Genomic DNA, 23,019 nt, shown 5'->3' with positions numbered 1-23,019 from the left:
TTTCTTCTGTTTCACTGTGAAAAAGTTAAATTACATTATGAAAATGTTTACATCTACAAAGTATCCTTTTACAAATCTGAATAACATGGACAACCACAAGCAACCTGAAATTTCTCCAGAAAATAAGTGCAATTTGAACAATATTTTGCCTCAGTTTATCATTTACACATGTACATTACAACTTACAGATCACAGTGGATCTCCAAATGCACAAAACATTTAGGAACAGGCAGAATACTGGTACAATTGTACTTTTTTGTGAAAGGATGTTTCATAAATGTAAGCACTTTCATGTAATTTTACTTAACACAGAAACAGAGGAAAATTTTGTAGTTGTCATCATTTATAGGTTATTACGATAGTATTTCACTTCAGATCCTTTTGGTCTGAATGTGGAACCTAACATCCTTGATTGTTAATATCTTCACTATCATTTTTGCATTCCACAAATTCCTCCCTAATGACCTAAACCTCCACTGATCTAAAAATGATTGAACTAAATGAAACACAGGAAAACACCTGATTTTCACTGAACAATGCAAAATATAGAGGATACTATTATAATAAATGGTGGGAAATCACATATAAAAGTTTAAATCCATTTTTAAATCACTACGAAAACCTGTTTTGACAAAATACACAGGAGAAAGCACAGGCATTTTTTAGTCAACTTTTAACTTTTCCTCTCAAATATAAGTAGAATAATGAGGTATGATATTGTGTGAAATACCACAGCATTATCTAAGGTTTAATGAGTAGATTTTGTTTAAGTTTGTACATTTAGTTCACATAGAATCTATTAAACTTAATTAATGTCTGAAAACACAGAAATATGAGGGGTTCTTTTTAAGGTCGTATTGTCTTTAACAGCAGCTACACCTTATAAACCGTTTAACACCTATCGAGCCACTAATTCTATCAATACATGTACATAATTTGTGTAAAATACAGTTCTTCATCTTTTCATGGTCATCAGATATGACCCATTTGGACATTCAGAGGCTCTGTAGTTACTGTGGAAACACCGTCATCTACACTGAGTCACCAGTAAAACCCATAGAATTGGATCAATGACATTGGATGGACACACTGGGTTTATGTTACAACCGATTTTTTTTTTTTTAATCACTCATTCTTCAGTTTTCTGTGCTGTGATATAAAACCTTTGAATTTACTCTGAGCTTTAATGAACATCTACATGATCTATATAGGCAGCTATAGGCTGGTAGGTTTTACACAGAAGTCCAGTATAAATTTCAGTCAGTTATTTTCACATATACATCAACATCAATGAATGGAGAGAAATAGCATTAGAACTTTATGAGATATAATTTAATTATATTGTATAATAAAATGAAATAATTATACATCATTGCTAGGTTTTCATCAGACATATTTGGTGCAAACATTTTTTTACAGTACCCAGTACACACTGCAGACGGACAGTTTGTCTTCTATGTTGTCATGTTGATGTTAATTTCCCTGTGTCCAACAGCCTACCCATACCCAGATTGGTGTCACACAGATGGATTCTTCCCTGTGTGGATGTCTCGATGTAGTTTCAGCTCACTTTTGTCAGTGAAAGCCTGCCCACACTGGCCACAGAGGAATGGTTTCTCTTCAATGTAATTATGTTGCTGTGATTGGGTCATTGTATCAGCAAAAATCTTCTCACACCGATCACAGGTGTCTAGTTTCTCCTCTGGGGTTGAGGTTTTGTGTGACCTTAGCTCACCTTTGTCAGCAAAAACCTCCCCACACTGGCTGCAAATGTGTGGTTTCTCGTCCATGTGGAAATCTTGGTGTGCTCTTAGATTCTCCTCGTCAATGAATGCCTCCCCACACTGATCACAGAAGAATACTTTTTCTTCCATGTGGTTGTCTTGGTGCATTTTTAGACAACCTTCATCTGTGAAAGCCCTTCCACACTGACCACAAATGTACGGTTTCTCCTCTGTGTGGAGGTCCTGGTGTGTTTTCAGGTTTCCTTCATCAGCGAAGGCCTCCCCACACTGGTAACAAACAAACATTTCCTCTTCCATGTGGAGGCCTCTGTCTTTCCTGGGAACCTCCATTTTGGAGACAGTTTTATTGCCATGGTCAAACAGCTTTGGTTTCTCACCATTTTGGATTCTGAGGTTGTCCACTTTGGTGAGAGACTTCTCAGACTGGTCATAGGTGTGTGGTTCATTCATTTTTGCCTGAGTTGGGGCAGCTTTGCCTTGTTTCTATACCAAGAGACATGGAAACAAAGAGGTATTTAATGAAATGCAATAGTAACAAATCATCCATTTTAATTTGTATTAATGTTTTTGCTGTATATAATGTACACAAAAAGGTCAGAACATTTCAGTATCTCTGTTTACTTACCTCAAGTCATTAACCAAAGTCTTTTGAGAAAATTAGTCATTTTTTAAAAGTATGATACATGTTTGAAAATAATTGTTGAATTCAGGAAAAATGGAGAGTCAAGCCCATATCCTTTTTACAAATAGTTTCTGTTCTTTTAACTAATCTAAACTGATTATCTTTAAAGACACAGTCTAAACATTGAACACTTTGGGAGACCACACATTAGTGGACAAACAACATTGAACTGATATGCAGAGTATCATAAAAGTTGCTCCTCACAAATACACAACTGTCATAAAATGGAATAAGCAATGTAGCTCTAAAGAGGCAAAATCTAAAGCCAACATATATTTGACACAATTCACCACATTCCAGATTCACAACATTCAGCCCGATGCAATGACAAGTGGATCAGATCAGTAAAATAAGAACATAATCACTTATAAATAATGACAAATCCAAACGAGTGCAAAAAGTAAAACTACATGATGAAGGTGTTTGCATCTACAAACTATCCTCAAAAAACGTGAATAGCATGAACAATCTGAATTTTTTAAAAAGTAAAATAAGTGAAATTTTAACAACATTATGCCTCAGTTTATCATTTACACGTCTATTATAACTTAAAAAATCACAGTGTATCTAAAAATACACAAAATATTTAATAACAGGCAGAATATTGGTCAAAATGCACTTACTTAAGGCATTTTATTTTGTTCATATTTGTTTAGATTACTTCCATGTTTTATGAAAGGAAAGTTTTAAATATAATCATTTTCATGTAATGAGTGAGTTGAGTCAGGAAGAGCATCCAGTGAAACTAACCATGGAAATCGTAAACATGACTACCAAACTGGATTGGTCAAAACCCAGGTTAACACAGATGAGAGGGTTAGATGGAAACTGATGATTTGCTGTGGCAATCCCTAAAGGGAGTAGCAGTAGTAGCAGTCAGAATAATGGTAGAAGTCGAATTAAGTTAGAAAATATTGCTCATACCTTACATTGAATAACAATCTCTTTAGCATGCCAAATGTGATGATAACGTAAGCTAGCTGACGATCTGAAACCCCTTCCGCACTGATCGCAGATATAGGGTGTCTCTCCAGTGTGGATCCGTTGGTGAGTTCTAAGGGGACTTGTATTTTTGAAGGCCCTCCCACATTGGTCACAGATGTATGGTTTCTCTCCGCTGTGGATACGTTGGTGTGTTCTGAGGTTCACTGCTTGTCTGAAAGTCTTACCACACTGGTCACAGCCGTAGGGTTTCTCGCCAGTGTGGATGCGTTCATGTGTCCTGAGGTGGTCGGCTTTGATGAAACTATTCCCGCAATGGACACAGGTGTACGGTTTCTCTCCAGTGTGGATCCTGTGGTGTACTCGGAGATGACTCGCGTTAGTGAATGCCTTTCCGCACAGCACACAAATGTACGGTTTCTCCCCAGTATGGATGCGTTGGTGAGCTCGGAGGCTGTCCACTCGCTTGAAAGCCTTTCCACACTGGTCACAAACATATGGTTTGTCATCACTGTGCATGCATTGATGTTTTCTAAGTACACTAGCGGTAATGAATGCCTTCCCACACTCCTCACAAACATGTGATTTACAGCGGTTTCTTTGGGTTAAGAGCACTTTTTTCTCTCCAGAGCTTTGACTTTTCTGGCCAACTCTGCCTTGTTTCTACATAAACAGATAAAGAAAGAGAAAAGCAGTGAGTGTAAAGCAGTAATGGATGAAGCTTCAGCAATAAATCTACTAAGACTAAAAATGTGACAAATATCATCTGGTGTAAGGAATATTTTGTCCATGTCATCATATGCAAAAAAAGTACAGATTTATTATTTCTATGTGTTCTGTTATTCTGTCTACTTGGAATCAGTAACATGAAACTTGAGTTTCTCTGATTGGACATACAATGAATTAATAAAGTTCAGAATCTGAATTAAAATTTTTCACAGAATTATGTGAAAAAAAATTTCCTGCCCTCAAGTTCTTCAGAAAAAGAAATTAACACTTACAAAAAAAAACTGCTATTAAAAAAAGAAAAATCAAATCAATAAACTAGAACAAAATAAACACTAATAAAAAAAAAAAACACAAAGATTTGAGAAAGATTAACAAAATTAACAGAAATTTACAAAAATTACAAAATAATATGAAAAATAAACAAAAGCAAAATATGAACAAAAAATCTGAAAAATGAACAGAAATGAACATAAAATAACAAAAAATTAAAGTAAGAACAAAATAAACAATAATAAAAACAAAACATGTAAATAAAATGAACAAAAGTTTGACAAATGTTAATGATATGAAGAGGCTAAAATTGGATTTACTTGTTTTAAGACAGTTCAGGTTGTTCACATCTTTTAAAGGACATTTAAATGTATATATGTTTTGACTTTTTTACACTACAACAAAGAGAAAAATTTGGACCTGCTTGGAATTTTATTTTTTGGAATTTTTTTTTTTTTTTACCAAGTGACAAGAAACTAAACTAATGGCTAAGACCAGAGAAAACAAAGACTAGTTGTGAAGTTTATGACAAACCATAAGAAACAGTTGACAGATCTGTTTGGATGGATTGTTGTTCTCACCTTTTTCGATGAACCCATTTTGTCTCTGATGATTAAAAATGACCCAATGGCTCCGATGCCACAAACTCATCCCCCCACTGAGCTCCTTAAATCAGAAAAACAGGAAAGTCTGAAAATTGTGTGGAAAATGTGTGATATTAGATCTTTATAAGTAATTTTATTAAACTTCCTGGAGTCTAAGGGTATTTTCTCAATCTTTACAAACTTTCTGTAATTTAATTTTTTGAAGTATTTCCAAATTACACAATGCAAAAGTGTTTTATATCAAAATGTTCAGTTCAGTCTCAGCTTTAAATAACTAAAGCCTATTTCTGTGAAAATTTCACTATAGACAGAGATTATTCAGCCCAAATGCTGAAATTCTGAAGGAAGATTAGTGAAAATGTTCAAATCTGTTGTCAAAACACACCTTCACTCATATGAACAAAGTGTCTCAAAATCGGAGATTCACAAAAGTAGTGGAATATATGAATAAAATAATAAGGAAGTGGAGAAAACATGCTGAAAATGAAATCATCGTAAATGTTGTCTGTTATTCTGTTTTGTTTTGTTTTTGTTTTTTTTACCAAATGTCTCTAATGTGAATAAATGAGGCTGAATAATGATGTCATATGACAGATCAACATTCATGAGGTGTGAGGAAATGACAAGAAAAAAACAAATATTTGCTATGGACGTAATATTTACAATATTTCTGCATTTTATATTCATAATAAAGATAGATAAAACTGACAAAACTGGAATAGGGCGGGCCTTAGGAATTCCAGAGTGCCTATTGGTTGGCAAAATTTGACAGATGACAGAAGACAGATTCAACCCCTTATGTTGCACAAGTTGATGGACAAGGACTGATCCAATTCCGTACAGTAAGAGGTGAAGATATGTGTGTATTGATCTGTGAGTGGCTCTAACTCCTAAATATTTAGGTTTCACTACCAACAAAAAAAACATACTGAAAGGTTTCCATCTGAATATATCACACATTTTAACAGAGAAATTTAGAAAAACATGAATTTTAAGTGTCAATTTGAGGGTAAAATTGAAACATGTCTTTTTAAGCCTTTCATCACTATGACACAACTTATGCAGTCTTTATTTTAATATTTAAGGCTAATTCTCAGTGTTGGACACGTATTTGACACAAACACACTGAAGTAAAGTCAGGTCAGATAGTAGGGAAACATTAGATATAGAGGACATACCTCTTTTTTTTTATTGGGTTTTAGTCCAGTTTCGGTTTTATATCAACACTTTTATGTCAGCTTTATTGAATTAATGTCATCTTGGGGTTTCCGTGGATTTAGATTTTTCTACACATTAACAAACTATGGTGATATTTAGATACACGTTACTAAGAGGCTAAGCTAAGGCTAGCTCAAAGGTTATGTTATGATATTGAGTGTTGGTGGTGTCTTCTCTGAGGGGTTTTCTACTTCTTTACAGTTTGTTTCTTCGGTTGTAATCACGTAACTAAGTCCAAGTTAGCGACAGAGGACAAACCAGCGTCATTTAGCTGCTAACAGGCTAATGTAAACAGTAGTTCAGCTTAGCCGCTGAGATACCGACCTGAGAAAAAGGCTCCGGTTCAGTGTTACACAGCGAGAGGAACTCCGTCTGTGCGTACCGGAACACTTATTCGCCTTAGACCCAGTTAAAACAGCGGAAAATTCAGTTAAACCCCGGTTTCAGGGTTCATTTAAGCCCCTAAACTAACTGCTAACGGATCGGAGACGACACCGGAAGTAGCACTGCCAATGCTGCATTCATGGTCTGTTGGCAGAGTAGGAACGATGGGAATAAAATAAGACAGCGGTGAGGATGTAGCGCGAACTGAAACCTGTAAAAGTATAATCTGATCCACATGTGATGCGTTTCTTTTTCAGAGACATTCAGAGGTATACACACCGACGGTTTTACTATGTTTTATTAATATTTTTGAGATTTTCCACTGTAGAGAAATGCCTCAAATACTTCGGAGAATCTCATCTTTCCGTTACACACTCTACTGATGTCCCATGTGATTGACAGCTGGACTTAGATACAATCACAGATCAATGTAATCATTAAGGCCCGCCCTATTTCAGTTTAATCTGGAGCCACGAACTGTTTTACTAAAAAAAAAAACCAAAAATGTCAACATACAGAATGGGTGTAATATAATATAATATAATATAATATAATATAATATAATATAATATAATATAATATAATATAATATAATATAATATAATATATAAAGTCATTTTTCAGCCTCATTTATTCACATTAAAAGCACTTGGTGAAAACACAACAGACAAGATTTATGATTAGAAAACAGTTTCACTGTATGTCATTTTATATGTTTTCTCCACTTCTCTATTGTTACCTGTTTGTTTGTTTGTTTGTTTGTTTGTTTGTTTGTTTGTTTGTTTGTTTGTTTGTTTGTTTGTTTGATAAGATAACTCAAAAAGTTATGGACGGATTTTCTGGAAATTTTCAGGAAATGTTGATACCGATGCAAGGAAGAAATGATTAAATTTTGGTGGTGATCGGGGGGGGGGGGGGGTCTGTCTTGGTGGAGGTCTGCGCTCCCCAAGTGCTTTTCTTGTTTATTGATATATTCTACTACTTTTGTAAAGCTCTGACTTTGTTTAAAGCTATTTCAACACCAAAAACACTTAATCTACATGAGTGAAAGTGTGTTTTTACAACAGATTTGAAGGTTTCACTGATCTGACTTCTAACTTTCAGTATTTGGGCTGAATTATCTCTTATCTCTATATACTGAACAAGGACAGAAATGGGCCTCAATTCCATAAAGCTGAGACTGAACTCAACATTTTGATATGAAACACTTGGTGTAGTGTTATTTGCGATAAATTATTTGCATTGGACCTTAAAAAAAAATTAATTAAAGTATGTACAAATAGAGAAAATCTCCTTTGACTCCAGAAAAAAACAGACAGGATGCTCTGCTTCTTTTACCGTTTATTCAGTCATTTGTAATGTGGCCTTTTGCTACGTCTCAAAGTTCACTTCATATTCATTCATCACTTTATGGTGTTGAATGTATTCAACATAAGAGCACACTCGAGACATTAGCAGCTCCAGATCATCAGTACCTCAGCCAAGGTCATTAACAAAACAATTAACCTATGTTTACATGTTTTAACTCAACACAGAATGATTCCAGTTCAAATGGGACTTGAACCCAGAATTTCAGAGCAGACGTCACTGGATGAGAACAAAATCGTTCTTGTTGAAGTCACCACAACTGCAGGAGGGTTTCTTTTATTCAGTAAACAGATGCAAACACTGTGTATATCAGAGCCTTCTATTCACCATAAATTAATGTCAAAGATGGACTAGACATTTGAACTTAAAAATGCCATTTTCATTCTTTTTCAAAAGTTCAATGTTACAGAAGCATGAAAGAATTTATGAAAATATAATAAATAAACAGATCAATCAAAGAGTGGATGATATTGTGATTATTATGTGCAGAGGGAACAAGATGTAGTTTCAGCATTTGAAAATGTCATGGATTGATCATTAAAACAGTTTCCTTAATGCATCCGTGGTCGAATGGAACCTCATGATCTTCCAATAGAATGATGACACACAACTCTACCTCCAGCCAACTGGACTCTTCCTTACTATCCTGGTATCCAAAAGTCTATTTTCACACATCCCAGAGGTTCTAGGAAATAATCATATGACATTATTGACCAGTTAGCATCTTTATAACACCTGCATCTTTTAGTAACATATAAAGTATTCAACAACGTCAAGTTACAGGTTTTCCCAAAATAGTCGTTCATCATGTTGTGATATAAGCAGTTTAATGTTATTATGACATAACTTACAGCATGGCAATATGACACACAACAAGAAAAATTATACTTTTACTAAAGAAAGACAAGTCCTACGATGTGATAAGTTGTGAAGTTATAATAATGAGAAAATGTCTTGATTCACAAATGAAAATTATTTTTCATGTGGGACTGGGCCATAATATAACTGTCATCTAGTGAACATCAATAGTATTACATTTTAAAATAGTATTCATGTCATTATGCAGCATTTTATTATTTTTCACATTGGTTAATTTGTCTTGACAGTATTCAAACAGACTATTAGACTGAGAGCAGACTTTAACAGTAATGGTAGAGGAACAGTTTTTCTACCATGTTGTGCTGATGTTGGATTTCTTGCATTCATGACAGCTGACTCATAACAGTATCAAAGAGAGTCTTTCTCTTCTGTATGGGTGTCTTGATGTATTCTTAAGTCTTCATCATCAGTGAAAACCTTCCCACACTGGCTACAAATACATGGTTTCCCTTCTGTGTGGAAGACTGAGTGTGTTCTGAGATTATCCTCATCAATGAAGGCCTCTCCACACTGGTCACAGAAATACAGTTTATCCTCCACATGGACGTTTTGGTGTGTTTTAAGATTTCCTTCATCAATAAAAGTCTCCCCACACTGGCCACAGGTGTATGGCTTCTCTCCAGTGTGGTTACGTTGGTGTGTTCTGAGGTTGCTCAGTTGGGTGAAAGCCTTCCCGCATTCATCACAGATATACGGTTTCTCTCCGGTGTGAATACGTTCATGTCGTCTAAGATGACTGCTTTTGTTGAAAGCCTTCCCACACTGGACACAGGAGTAGGGTTTTTCTCCTGTGTGGCTGCGTAGGTGTGCTCTGAGGTTCGCTGCTTGTCCAAAAGCTTTCCCACACTGAATACAGCTGTGTGGTTTCTCCCCAGTGTGGATACGTTCATGTCGTTTAAGATGGCCACTTTTGATGAAAGCCTTCCCACACTGCATGCAGGAGTACGGTTTCTCCCCAGTGTGGATGCGCTGGTGCACTCGGAGGAGACTGCCACTGGTGAAAGCCTGTTCACACAGGACACACGTGTACAGTTTCTCTCCAGTGTGGATGCGCTGATGTACTCTGAGGCTGTTCCCTCGCTTGAAAGTCTTTCCACACTGGTCACAAATGTATGGCCTCTCATCACTGTGCATCTGCTGGTGTTTTCTGAGGACACTAGCAGTGTTAAACTCCTTTCCACACTCGTCACATGCATGTGTTTTATGTTGTTTTTTTTGTTTCCTTTTCTCCCCAGAACTTTGAGGTTTGTGGCCAACTTTGTCTTGTTTCTATGACAGGAGAACAAAAACAAGAGGGAAGTAATCTGTTAAAAAGGATAAATCATCTATTACATCTATTATGACTAAACTATACTAGACTTCAGTACAGTTCAACTCGTACGCAACATTTGCTGGGATGAAAACTCACCACAAAAAATATGCTTTTCAGCGGCGTAAAATTACAAAAATGTTAATAAAACTTAGTGAAACTGTTATAAAAACAAATCATCATATCTCTGGTTTAACGTGGTCTATGAATATCAAACAAAAACATTCACACTTTCAACTGAAATTGACAGAAGCTCCAGCTGATGCAGTTTTTTTTATTATAGTGATCATTGAGGGTTGATTCAACACTTACAGAGAACTTTTATTATAAATTAAAGCTAAAAGATGCACACAAAGCATTGAACCTGGAGGCTGAATACTGTCAAATACTGTCATTGTCTTTGATCCTCATGACTATAATGTCTTTTGAGGTGAGGGGGAGTTCAACATTTGGGATTGGAACTGCATTGTCATCACTCATCTCTCTAAAGTCAATGCATTTAAAAACTACTAGATCACAAAATTGCGAACAAGTTAGTCATTTTTGTAGATCTATCCTACTAATTTTACTCTTAAGTGCACAAGACTGATGCACTGATCTCCTAATTGTACACATTTTACCAAACTACTGGGCTGGAACTACGCAATGGAGGACGTGATCTTAACTCTACAAGTCTGAAGTAAACAAGATGCCAGGGAAACGGCACAAACTCTGAATATTTGCAGGGAAAACAGGTCGGAGCGCTGACTTTCCTCACCGTTTCCGAAGAGTCCATTTCACCTCCAAAACACCAGCAGCTCCTGCTCCGTCAGAATCCTTTCCTCCAACCAACCACCTTCAAAAGAGTAAAGATAAAGTCAGTCTCCCAGGATTGACATAGGGGTAAGGGGAGACTGTCACGATGACCCCCCCCCGCCCAATTCGACTGAACCAGACAGTTTCTAGTAGGGGGTTAAAGGCCTCGCAATGCACTGGCCGACATACGTCAGTCTGCAACTCCCTGCCCGGTATTACCACACCATTCTACTCCGTTCCTGTACCTTCTCCTACCACGCCCACTGCACTAACCTTCCCGCGACCGGAGTTTTGGCGAGATCTGCTACAGTCCTGCAGATAAGTATTACTATCAGGATCTTACACCCTGCTTATTACACCATCCCATTTTGTAAACCAATCTATTAACTAGTTAGTACATCTTTATTACTTGAACGTCTGCCCAATTTGCTCATAAAGTCCAAAAGAAAAAAGTTCATGGTTGAATTGAGTTCTACATCCAGGTGTTTAATAGTAACTAGAGTCAAGTCACATGTTCCCATAGTCCTGGTTCTTCATTTCTTTTAGTCCCAGTGTTGTCATATCTACTTATTATCAACAACATTAGGTTCATTTGTCTGTCAGATATTAGTAGTTGAGGTTTTCAGGCTTTGTTTCTGAAGTTTTAGCTGCTTATGTGGGATCAATCTGAAGTACTTTGTGTAAAATATGGACTAAAACATAACAAATAGTTGAAAAATGTGAGTGGATTAAAATTCTGGACTCAACCTGATGTAGTGTTGGACAGTGTCATGGTCTTCGGTTCTGTTCATCTTCATTTTTCCCGCGCCCACAGCTAATATCCATGTTAAGTGTCCTGTTTAGCAGCGTAATTGGGTTTGTAGCATTGACATCGTTAGCACAAGGCTACACATGCTAGGCTAGTGACTTTATTTCAGCTCATTTATAGCAATGATTACATATGTCTAGGTTTAATCTGACTCATGTTCTGGTCCAACTTCAGAACTCTGATGTACAGCGAGTCTGGTTAACACTTTGGAGTTATTGAGAGTTAACTCGATAGCTGCATGCAGAGTTTCTAGTCAGATACAACAACACAAAGCATTACACATGGATTAAACCTCCAGAAACCAGATGAAACTACAGGAAAAGTCACGATGGATGATTCAGATTCAGAGTCAGATCAGTGTATGTTCAGGTTTCATGAAGAGGAATTAAATACTCAAAAAATTTGCTAAAATACACTAAAAAATATAAATGTACAATCAGTCTATCTGCAGGTTTGATGAAGCTGAATTTCTGACTTTTTCAGACAATTTTCCTTTTGATCTTTGGTTAAATTTCAGTTCTTCCATTCACATAAATAACAGTCAAATAGGCCTCATAGTAATTGTTTTGAACTGGTCTCAACATGGTTTCAATCCACAAACATTACATTTGCGTTTGTTCATGACTAATGTTTCTGTTACTGATGTTCAAGCTGCTAAAACTCATACCTGAACCCCTCCACCCATGACTGACTGTAGTTGGAGAAAAAACTTGGGAGGGGAAAAAAAAGGAATGAAATAATCAAAAGGTATAAAATAATCATGACGTTGCTTACATTTACAAACAACCTTTTAAAAAATATGAATCACCTGAACACATATGAACAACTTAGAATTTCTTGAGAAAAACAAGTGCAATTTTAACAATATTCTACCTCAGTTTATCATTTCTACATGTACATTATAACTTACAGCTCCCAGTGGATCTACAAACACACAAAACATTAAATAACAGCCAGAATAATATTAAAATTGCACTTATTTTTAATGGGACATAGGTTGTTCATACACTGTTGAAATAATTTCATTTTCATTTTTACATTCCTCTTTTTATTCCTGTTTAATCACTTTTGACCTGGTTAATGATCACATACTGAGTCCCAGTTACAACTTTATCTAGAATAAATCAATGTCCCAATCATTTCATGTACAAATAAGAAAAATCTGAAATGTCTTAAGAGAATTAAGTGTAATTTTACCAATATTCAGTCTGTTATTAAATGTTTTGTGTATTTGTAGATCCACTGTGATCTGTAAGTTGTACTACACATGTGTAAACGATAAAGTGAGGTACAATATTGTTAAAACTGCATTTTTCTTTTCTTAAGAAATTTATAAATGTAAACTTTTTTTAGTACTTATACATTGCACATTTATGCAAATATATATTTTCTCTTAATAATAGTTTATATTTTATGCTCATTCTCTTTTCTAAAATTCCACTTTGTTTTGTTTGTTGTAATCTCCTCGTTAAACTTTTCTAGTTCTATATTTATACATCTTAAATTCTCTTTGCATTCAGTGTGCATGGAAAAATAAAATATTCATTGTACAGGGAAACCTGTTTCTTTACTGTACACATGACATAATGCCATTTTACTTTTTCACTCTAAAACATTAAAAGTTTGGAGATGTCTTCATTTATAGGTTATTACTTTACTGGTCCGACCCTTTTGGATCACACTGGTCTGAAGGTGGATCCTGAACTCATATCATGTTGACTTCCTTTCAAACTATACCGATTTTTCTTAACATACTCCCATTGTTTCCATATTCCTGTCTGTTTTTCCACACATATTCATGGGACATTTCTTCACTGAAGGTGGAGATACTAAACAGTCTGTGCAGATTTTATCCAGGCTCTTATTCCAACACAGACTCAACAGATGGAGCCTGAGGACCACAACAAACCTCATCTGCTAACAGGCTAACAGAGCTCGAAACGGGCCAAAGGTTGGATTTTAAGTAACTGTGTGGTTTTCCTCGTGGTTTGCAGTTTGTTTCTTCGTTAACAGTTACTGAATCATCACAAAAAACTGAACACAAGACGAATGCTACCACACTTAGCTGCTAACAGGCTAATGTAAACACTAGCTTGTTAGCTTAGCCGCCCGGTACCGACCTGAGAAAAAAAGTTCCGATTCGGTGTCACAAGGCGTGAGGAACTACGTCTGTCGGTACCGGGATACACCGATCCACCTTAGACCCAGATAAACCGGCGGAAAACTCCAATTTTGTGCGTCATGTTTAGCCGCCCGCTAACATCACCGCAACGTGACGCCGATGGTGACGCTGCGTTCACGATCTGCTTTCAGAGTGGGAAAGATGGATGTTCTTAAGTCACTACCTTTGGAACATCTGTCAGGATCTGTCTGACGCCTTCTCCAGGACCGCATCCCAGGTGTGTGATAAGGTGTATGCGCAGTCATTGGTGCGCATGTCCGTATTTTGATGGCCTCTTTTATCCAGCGATGTTACTTGTTACCCTCAGCTGGTCCTGGAGAAGGCGTCAGACTGCAGGGGGAACTGCCCTCCTACAGTCTGGCAAATCCTCATGAGCAGCCTACAAGACACGTCACGGTAACATCACGTGACACGTCCGACGAAGGCTACAGGAAGTCGCCGAAACTAGTCATAGTTTATATTCAGTTAACATCTGCGCAGAAGAAGTCACTTCAGAGATAATAACATTGAACATACTCTGAGTTTTTATGAATATCTAAATAAAATATGGGAAATAAAATACAGGAAAATTCATGATTTACAATGAAAAAATAAAATACATAGGATAATTTTAGAATAAATGATGATGAATCACTTAAGAAAGATTAAACAGACAGAAAAGTTCATTTGGGAACTGCCATAAAAGTAGCACTGGGTCTTTATGGGTTAATCTGGATCTGAACAATAAACCTCCCTCTCAACTCTGAATCTGTGGTGAAAAGTCACCTGTAAATGTGGACGATAAACACTGTTCGAAGGGCTCAGGGTGTCAGACTCGATGTCCATTCATACTCATATTGCACTCATCAGAACTCTGAACACAAACATCTGTAACACACATATTTTACTGGCACTTTACAGTCGCTACCAAACTGAACAGAGCATTAGCTGAGGCTGAGGAGTTGTTCTTCTAGCACTGACAATAATAGCAACAAAACACAGCAGTTAGGAATAACACGTCTACAAATGCATACGAGGACAGTACATAGTAAAAAAAGCAGTACTTGGTATTAGTAACAATAAAAATAAAACAGTACGTCTTATCAAAAAATTAGATCCTATAATAAAACCTACACTAAAACTCATCTTAACCATATAGTGCGCTGCAAATATGGAAATCGAATTGCTTACCATGGCACACAAAACTTAAAAAATGACAGCTAGAATTTACAAAAGTAATCGTAATAATATTTTTTCAAGGAAGGACAGCCACTGTCATCCATAAAGTTGGAATATTTACATTTTCAGACACATTCCTTTTTTATAATTAACATTTAATCACCTTATCTTATACTTTATTGATAAGACTAAATCACATCATTTCATAAGAAGTAAAACATGTTTATTTCAACTTTATGGGCAAGTGTAGCTGTTTATGCCTCAAATCTCCAGTCAAGTCAAACTCATGTTATTTCAGGGGCCACATGCAGCCCAATTTGATCTCAAAAAGGCTGGACCAGTAAAATACTATCATAAGAACCTGTAAATAATGTCAACTTCAAATCTTTCTCTGGTCTTTGTTGACCCCTAATTGTCCAACCTTTAGTACAGACTGAGACTGTACTAGAACACCAGAGGACTTTTCTGTTTAACAGCACTAAGGGCGATAAAACAAGATGTTATCATGGTGTTGTGATGCCCATTAGATTTGAGGTCAAAATTTTATTGAGTGTATTATTTTTGTCGAAAGAAAATTCAGATGCTGAATCAAACCCACCTGTTTTGTTTTGTTTGTTTTTTTTTTTTAATCTACAGCTCAGATTCTTTGTTGCCCACCTCTGGATGATTCCTGCTCAGTATGTTTTCACTAAAGCCTGCCCAGAGTTGGACAACAAGTTTGCATGAATGAGCCTGGACACTTCTACCCAGTTTGAATCCACTGGTGTATTATGAGGTTTTCCAGTCTGTTGAAAGCTTTCCTACACTGCCACAGCTGTGCAGCTTCTTTCAAGGTTGGGTATGTTGGTCTTTTACCCAACTGGAGTTCTTCCCACTGTGATCATAGCTGAATGCTATCTCTCCGGTGTGGGTTTGGCGATGTCTTCTGAAGTTGTTCTCTTGGGTCAAAGCCCTTCCACACTAATTGTAAATGTATGGTTTCTCTCCATTGTTGGCACATCAGTGTATTCTGAGGTCCCGCTCTATGGTGAAAGCCTTCCCACACTGGTCACAGGGATGGGTTTTATCCATTTTTGCAGGACTGTAACTTTCACATTTGTGGCCTACTTTGTCTTGATTCTACAACAGACAAAAAAACAAGAGTCTGATACTGAGTAAAACCGTTTATCTATTGAAAGCAGCTTAAAGCACAGAATATTACTGGGTTGTTTTTTTATAACTGATACAGAATCTTTTCAAAATAAATAGATTAAAGGAGTGATATTTTGCTTTTTTAAATGAATTCTTCATTTTCCCACATTTCCCTGTGGTCTACATAAACTGTAAATGCTCTGCTTGGCTCTGAATTCTTCATTCATTCAACTCCACAGGTCCATCTTCAACCCTATTTCTGAGTAATGACACCAGAAAGGTGGTTTGGAGCGCTGGCCCTTTAAATGCACATGAGCCACTTCAGACCCCGCCCCCTCCAGGTTGTTGGCTGTGCTGCTCTGTCCCATTCAACCAACAACTGAACATTTTAGGTAACTGGCTCTAAGTTTGGACATATTTTCAGTTTGGACTACACCCGCTGCTGCTGACAAATAATTATGGCGTCTTCTGAGAAATGTTCATCTGAAGCCTTGACCATATATGTGCAAATGCCATTGTATAACTACTTTTAAACATAACAAATTAAGAAGGAATTAAAACGGGTTGTAGAAATCCACTTGATTTTTACCATAATGAATATATAGATAGCTTTGCAGCACCTAAGGGGCTCAAATTCAAACTTTATGAACTATTAGGGTCCAAATACACAAATAAATGGACCAAAGACTAATAAAGGTAAGGCGAGGCAAATTTATTTGTATAGCACAATAAAAGTGGGTTTAGCAAAATATGACTCCTTTAATAAAAATTGAGTAACAAAAGAGATTCAACATAAATAGAGGGATTTGACATACATCTGTATTTGCATGTGTACATACATGGTGTCTCAGAAGTTACTGTTCACAGCAGTTCTTCATCTTCTACAACAGATGTTGAAACTGTTGAATACCTTCTCTTGTAGTTAGAGGTGTTCTGCAGTGTGGCCGGTGGGATCTGTAGTATAAGAGTTGAGATTGTTAGCTTCAGCTCATCAATTTGGATTGTTCACAGAACTAGAGATGATCTAATTAACAGATAGATGTTTAATGTTTAATGTTTAAAAGGATCCCCATTAGCTGCCACCAAAGTGACAAGCTAATCTTCCTGAGGTCCACACAGAAGGACAAAACAAAACACAGAGCATAACTAGAAGCACTTGGAGGGCGCAGACCTCCGCCAAGGCTGATCAGTGGCCCCCCCCCCGTGGGCCCCCCCACCCAGGGTTTGTTTGTCTGTCTGTCTGTTTGTTTGTCTGTCCGTTAGTGTGCAACATAACTCAAAAAGTTATGGACAGATTTTGATGAAATTTTCAGGGTTTGTTGGAAATGGGCCCCCCCGTGGGCCCCCCCACCCCCAATCACCACCAAAATTTAATCATTTCTTCCTTATCCCATTTCCAACAAACCCTGAAAATTTCATCAAAATCTGTCCATAACTTTTTGAGTTATGTTGCACACTAACGGACAGACAGACAGACAAACAAACAAACAAACAAACAAACCCTGGCAAAAACATAACCTCCTTGGCGGAGGTAATAATGTGCACAGTCTTAAAAAAAACACAAAATCCAACTACAAATCTTCGACAGGAAACCGTTTTTAGTGTGATGTCTCAAAAACATGAATGAACCCTGGGGTAAAACACTAGAAGATGTGTTCAGTAATCCTCATTAAAGTAGATCACACTAAACATCAGATACTTTTAGAGCAAAAACACGATTATATTATAAACTCTGAACTCTGTCATTCTGTGAAAACCAGTACAATACTGATGTAGTGGAAAAGTGGCACTAAGCAGAAAAAGACTGTGGTTGTTGCTAAGATCAGATAGTCTTTACTTGAACTGTGCTGGTGAGTTTTGGTATTTCAATTTTTACATTGAAGGATTCAACCCATTATGTTGCACAAGTTGATGGACACAGGACTGATCCAAATCCGTACAGTAAGAAGTGAAGATATGTGTGTCTTGATCTGTGATTGGCTCTAATTCTGGTTGACATCAATGGACTGTGTAACGGAAAGATCAGATTCTCTTGTTTGTGGAAGCATTTGAACCACTTCTCTAAATGACAAAAATGTGAATGAAACATAATGAAACTTTCGCCAAAACTGCGCAGCCATTAGAGGGTTTTTTTTTCAACTATAATATCTCAGGTTTTTCATGGTCTGTCCACATCAAACAAAAAATGGGATAGAGTTTCAATCAACACTTTCAACTGAAGTTGACAGAAGCTCTGGTTGACATAGCTGTTTTGTTACTGCTCTTTGAAAACATCATGTGATCTAATCCTGCTGGTGTGATCACAGATGCTTACAGGTTAAATACATATTCAATGAAATAACAGCTAATGATGGGTGACAATAGAGGTAAAGATGAAGGAGGTGTAAAGAGGAATATTATCATGATTAGGCCAAATTTTGAGACATCAAGTTCAACAAGAAAAATGTCATTTTATATCTATTTATACGTACACATATGTGCTTCATCATCAGGGTATGTGTTATGAAAAGGCCAGGTCTTACCCTCAGCCTATTTCCTGCACAGAGATATCTTCTGCTTTCACACTGTCACCACTACATAGTCAGCGTTGACGGTGCCAGTGTCTGGGTCGCATGAGGCTGAGCCGTCCACCGTCTGATCCAGTGTGTCCTGCTGATCAGGTGTAGGACTGAAGGCTCTAGATGTAGCTGCAAAAAAAGAACAGGAAAAGAATAGCACCATTAGACATGACGAGTAGAACAGAGTGAACGATGAACCACTCAAGGAGGAAGAAACAGAAATATATCCACACAGGGTTGCGTCACACAGAAAAACATCACCTGACAAAAAATACTTATGTCAGTTGATACTGGTAATTATGATGATAAATGTGATGTATTTATGTATGTAAGTATGAACAAGGCTGAAGTTTCAGTGGTTTAAACCAAAGAGCCATCTCCTAATTTAATTTAATCTCCCATTTAAGTAACAAGATCAAATTAGTTTAAAAAGTGGCTCTATTTACTTTGGATACAATGAAATGTATGCATTTCTGAATCCTGTATAGTCTTTCTAATCAAGAAATGTAGGTTAATTCCTTCCAGGATCCAAATTATCAATGAATTTGAGGAACATTTTTAGCTATGTTTTTGTTCAAGTCACTACTGTGTGTTAATAATTCCCAAGAACATCTTTAAAACCATGTTTCTCACTCTGTTCACAGCCGTTCTGCTCCACTCCATTATGGCAACGTTTGTGTTTGGCATGATGAGATGATGTGGCAAAGGATAACCCACAGAGCCTACACTGGAAGGGTTTCTCTCCAGTGTGAGTGCGCATGTGACCTTGGTAAGTAGACAATGACCAAAACGTCCTCTCGCACAACTCACATGGGATCACCATCTCTTTGGTGTGTCTAAGATGATGATCACGCAAACTAGACGAGAATCTGAAAGTCTTTCCACACTGGTCACACTTGTAAGGTTTCTCCCCAGAGTGGATGCGTTGGTGTGTTTTGAGGTTGTCTGCTTTGGTGAATGCTTTCCCACACTGGACACAGGAATATGGTTTTTCTCCTGTGTGGATGCGTTGATGTCTTTTGATTTCACCAGCCTGAGTGAAACCCTTTCCACACTGGTCACAACTATATGGTTTCTCTCCAGTGTGGATTCGTTTATGTGCTGTGAGGTCACTACTTTGAGTGAAAGCTTTCCCACACAGGTCACATGTATATGGTTTCTCTCCAGTGTGGATGCGTTGGTGTCTCCTGACGTCACCTACTTGAGTGAAAGCTTTCCCACACACATCACAGAAGTATGGTTTTTCTCCAGTGTGGATGAGTTGGTGTTTCACAAGGCTGCCTGCATGAGTGAAGGCCTTCTCGCACTGGTCACATTTAAATGGTTTCTCCCCAGTATGGATGCGTTGGTGTGTTCTGAGGTTGCCTGTGTCATTGAACGCCCTTCCACAGTGTTCACAGTTGTACGGTTTCTCCCCGGTGTGTGTTCGTTGATGTGTTTTGAAGTGGGCTGCATTGGAGAATGCTTTTCCACACTGGTTACAGATGTATGGTTTCTCTCCTTTATGAACATTTTGGTGAGATCTTAATTGTTTGGCTGTAGGAAACAGCTTCCCACACCGATTACAGGCATATGTTTTATCAGTATTTGCTGTAGTCTCCACAACTTTGTCCCATGAACTCTCAGGTTCCTGTTCAACTCCACCTTCTTCCTAAAGCAACAGACAAAAATAAATAAATAAATGAATGAAATGACCGTGAAACGCAGCCAACAAAAACAACAAAATCATGCAGTGAAGCCTGTCTGACCATTCTTGCTTCAAAACTGAAAATTGACTATTTTTTTTTTTTTTTACAAACTCATTCTCACAGTAGTTAAAGCCGTGCATTTTTTCTTTTTCTTATTCTTTGTTATTTAGTTCTTTTGGTTGATTATTTTGACCATTTTTACTGATGTTTTCTATTATCTTAATCATTTGCGACTGTTTCTGCTCATTTTGTTGATTATTTTGTTTTTGTTGATTCTGTTGATTATTTTATTCATCTCATTGATTTTTTTTTTGTTCAGTATTTCTTAATGTTGATTATTTTTTGTCAACATGTGCCTCATTTTCCCCATTTTTGTTTCACTTTTCGCCTGTATAAAACCTGTGAAACTGTTGTTTTTCCTGCTGAACATACTTCACATATATCCAGATTGGATCAAGTGCATATGTGTGGACATTGGACGTTTCCTAAAGTGACAAACAGAATGATGGAACACAGTCCTTTTCCACAGGGCTCTATTTTATAGTAAACAGCCTCATACAGTATCACAAAATTAGAAGCACTAGTGTCTGTCTTTTCTTATGAACAGATTAGCATAACATTTTAGAAACTTTCCTACCTTTTTGGATGAGTCCATTAAAACTCTGATGAAGGAAAAAAAAAACACAAGATGCTCCTCAGTTGGAAATTTGTCCTTCTACCAGTCAGCTGACAAAACAGGAAAGACAAACAGGATGCAGATAAAACCAGAAACTCATAACTACTCAGAAACTACTATTAACTAGTAGATCTTTGTCACTTTTGTTTCATTTGTTGATCAAATCCACTATTGAATGTTGTTCTGTATTGGAAATATAGTGTTCCTGTTTGGTTGTTAAACCTTATGCAACTATCTAACTTCCTTCCCTTAAGAAAAAAATGTAAATGCACAAAAAATGACAAAAATCCTCATACATGCTTTTTTTTTTTTTTTTTTTTCCCCCCCGATTTGTTTCTGCATGAACTTCAGTCTTGAATTTGTCTGGTTTCCTACTAATGCAAAATGAAACCATAAAATTACAGAATGCATGATTATATTTTGTAACAACTATGAGATTAAAAATGTGGTTTTAATGGGACTTAATAGGACATTTTAGTCCTGAATGGCTCAAGAGGGAAGCAGATGCTAAATCTGATCATACACAAAAACTAATTATGCATTAAAGTCAAACTTAGTAAGGAAGTTAACAAAAGTGTCATGAAAATTTACCAAAAAAAAAAAAAAAAAGTATCATTAAATCAACATATGATAATCAATTTACCAAAACATGAACAAATATGATCAAAAGTACATAATCAAACTGATCAAAAAAGAGAAACTGTAACTTTAATGAACAAATTTATCAAGAAAATTAACAACAGATATGAACATATCATACAAATGAAGAAAAATGAACAAAATTATCAACAAAAAATTTAATTAACAAAAGAACTATAAAGATTTTGAATTAAATAACACAAAATTATCGAAAATCAACAGTTGTCCTTGAAATGAAGTGGAAATTATGTTCATAAGAAGAAATTAATCAAGAAAAATTGACAAAAAAAAAAAAAAATCATGAAAATTAACAATAAAGAAAAAACTATCAACAAAATTGACCAATTTTGATGCCCCTTGATATTTGTTAAATAATAATAATAATAATAATAATAATAATAATAATAAAAGTCATTCTTTGTGTGTATTTTCATAATACATTATAAGTATCATGAAATAAAACTGGCATTGAAAGGGTTAAAATCCCGATAATTATTCAGTTTATTACCGTTTTGATCAGGACTGAAGTTGCTCAAAATATGTTACCAGAAAAACATCTGATAATTTATTAGAAAAATTAAAATGACAGTTCTAAATATTGTCAAGAAAAAGACTTTGCTACACAAAAAAATGTGTAGAATGATGCAAATGAAGACGAAAATTTAAAAACATTGATAAAAAAAAAAGTCCATATTCCTGTATGAGGGTAAATAAATTGAAGTAAATAAATAAATTGACGGAAACTCTGAATTTTACCCAATAAATCGGGTTCTAGTGTGAGCACAACCTCCCTTACTCATTTATTTTCCATCGCATTGACTCATTTTTCATATATCAGCTGAAAACTTTAAGGTTTTAAGGATCAAAACAAACCACACAGTTCGATTAAGGACGGTGTGTACTGTTCTCGTGCTATTTTTCAAGGGCTTCCTTCCTTCTTAGTAACATGGTTTTTCGTTTACAATCCTTGAAGTAACACGAACAGAGAAACAACAGAAAACGAAACGTTTAGCTGCTAACAGGCTAATTTAAACAGCACCTAGTTAGCTTAGCCGATCGGTACCGACCTGATAAAAAAATAAGCTCCGGTTCGGTGTCGTGAGATGGGAGGTGCCCGGTTAAAACGGCAGAAAACTCAGTTGTTCTCGTGGTCTAAAACTCAGTTAAATCCCAGCTTCAGGCTTTATAATAGCCGCTAAGCTAAGCGCTAACGGACCGGACGCGTCACCGGAAGTACTGTTATTAATGCTGCG

General features: G+C 36.5%; 2 protein-coding genes across 2 annotated transcripts in view; both read right to left on the bottom strand.

The window, feature by feature from the left end:
- The window catches only part of LOC115432728 (zinc finger protein 420-like), a 597,943-nt gene that overhangs the window by 493,636 nt on the left and 81,288 nt on the right, over window positions 1-23,019 (bottom strand). The window lies entirely within an intron of this gene.
- LOC115436196 (zinc finger protein 585A-like) lies at window positions 1,249-22,929 on the bottom strand. The gene is made up of 7 exons (XM_030158970.1): window positions 22,834-22,929; window positions 21,089-21,177; window positions 19,397-20,414; window positions 18,768-18,892; window positions 9,174-10,091; window positions 3,352-4,032; window positions 1,249-2,228 (listed from the first exon to the last, which is right to left on the bottom strand). Exons 2-7 carry the CDS (start codon window positions 21,104-21,106, stop codon window positions 1,518-1,520), a joined length of 3,471 nt encoding a protein of 1,156 aa, XP_030014830.1. The 5' UTR covers window positions 21,107-21,177; window positions 22,834-22,929; the 3' UTR covers window positions 1,249-1,517.

Source organism: Sphaeramia orbicularis, chromosome 2, assembly GCF_902148855.1.
Source record: "Sphaeramia orbicularis chromosome 2, fSphaOr1.1, whole genome shotgun sequence".
NCBI lineage: Eukaryota > Metazoa > Chordata > Actinopteri > Kurtiformes > Apogonidae > Sphaeramia > Sphaeramia orbicularis.
This window is presented reverse-complemented; position numbering and strand designations above follow the sequence as displayed.

Bases quoted from the DNA above. Each gene is read 5' to 3' on its own strand.
- LOC115436196 (XM_030158970.1), bottom strand. The intron at 18,893-19,396 runs GTGAGAAACATG...CTTTTTTTGCAG, and splicing joins GCAGAACGGCTGTGAACAGA to CTACATCTAGAGCCTTCAGT. The intron at 4,033-9,173 runs TGATACTGTTAT...CTGTTTATGTAG, and splicing joins CAGAAGAGAAAGACTCTCTT to AAACAAGGCAGAGTTGGCCA.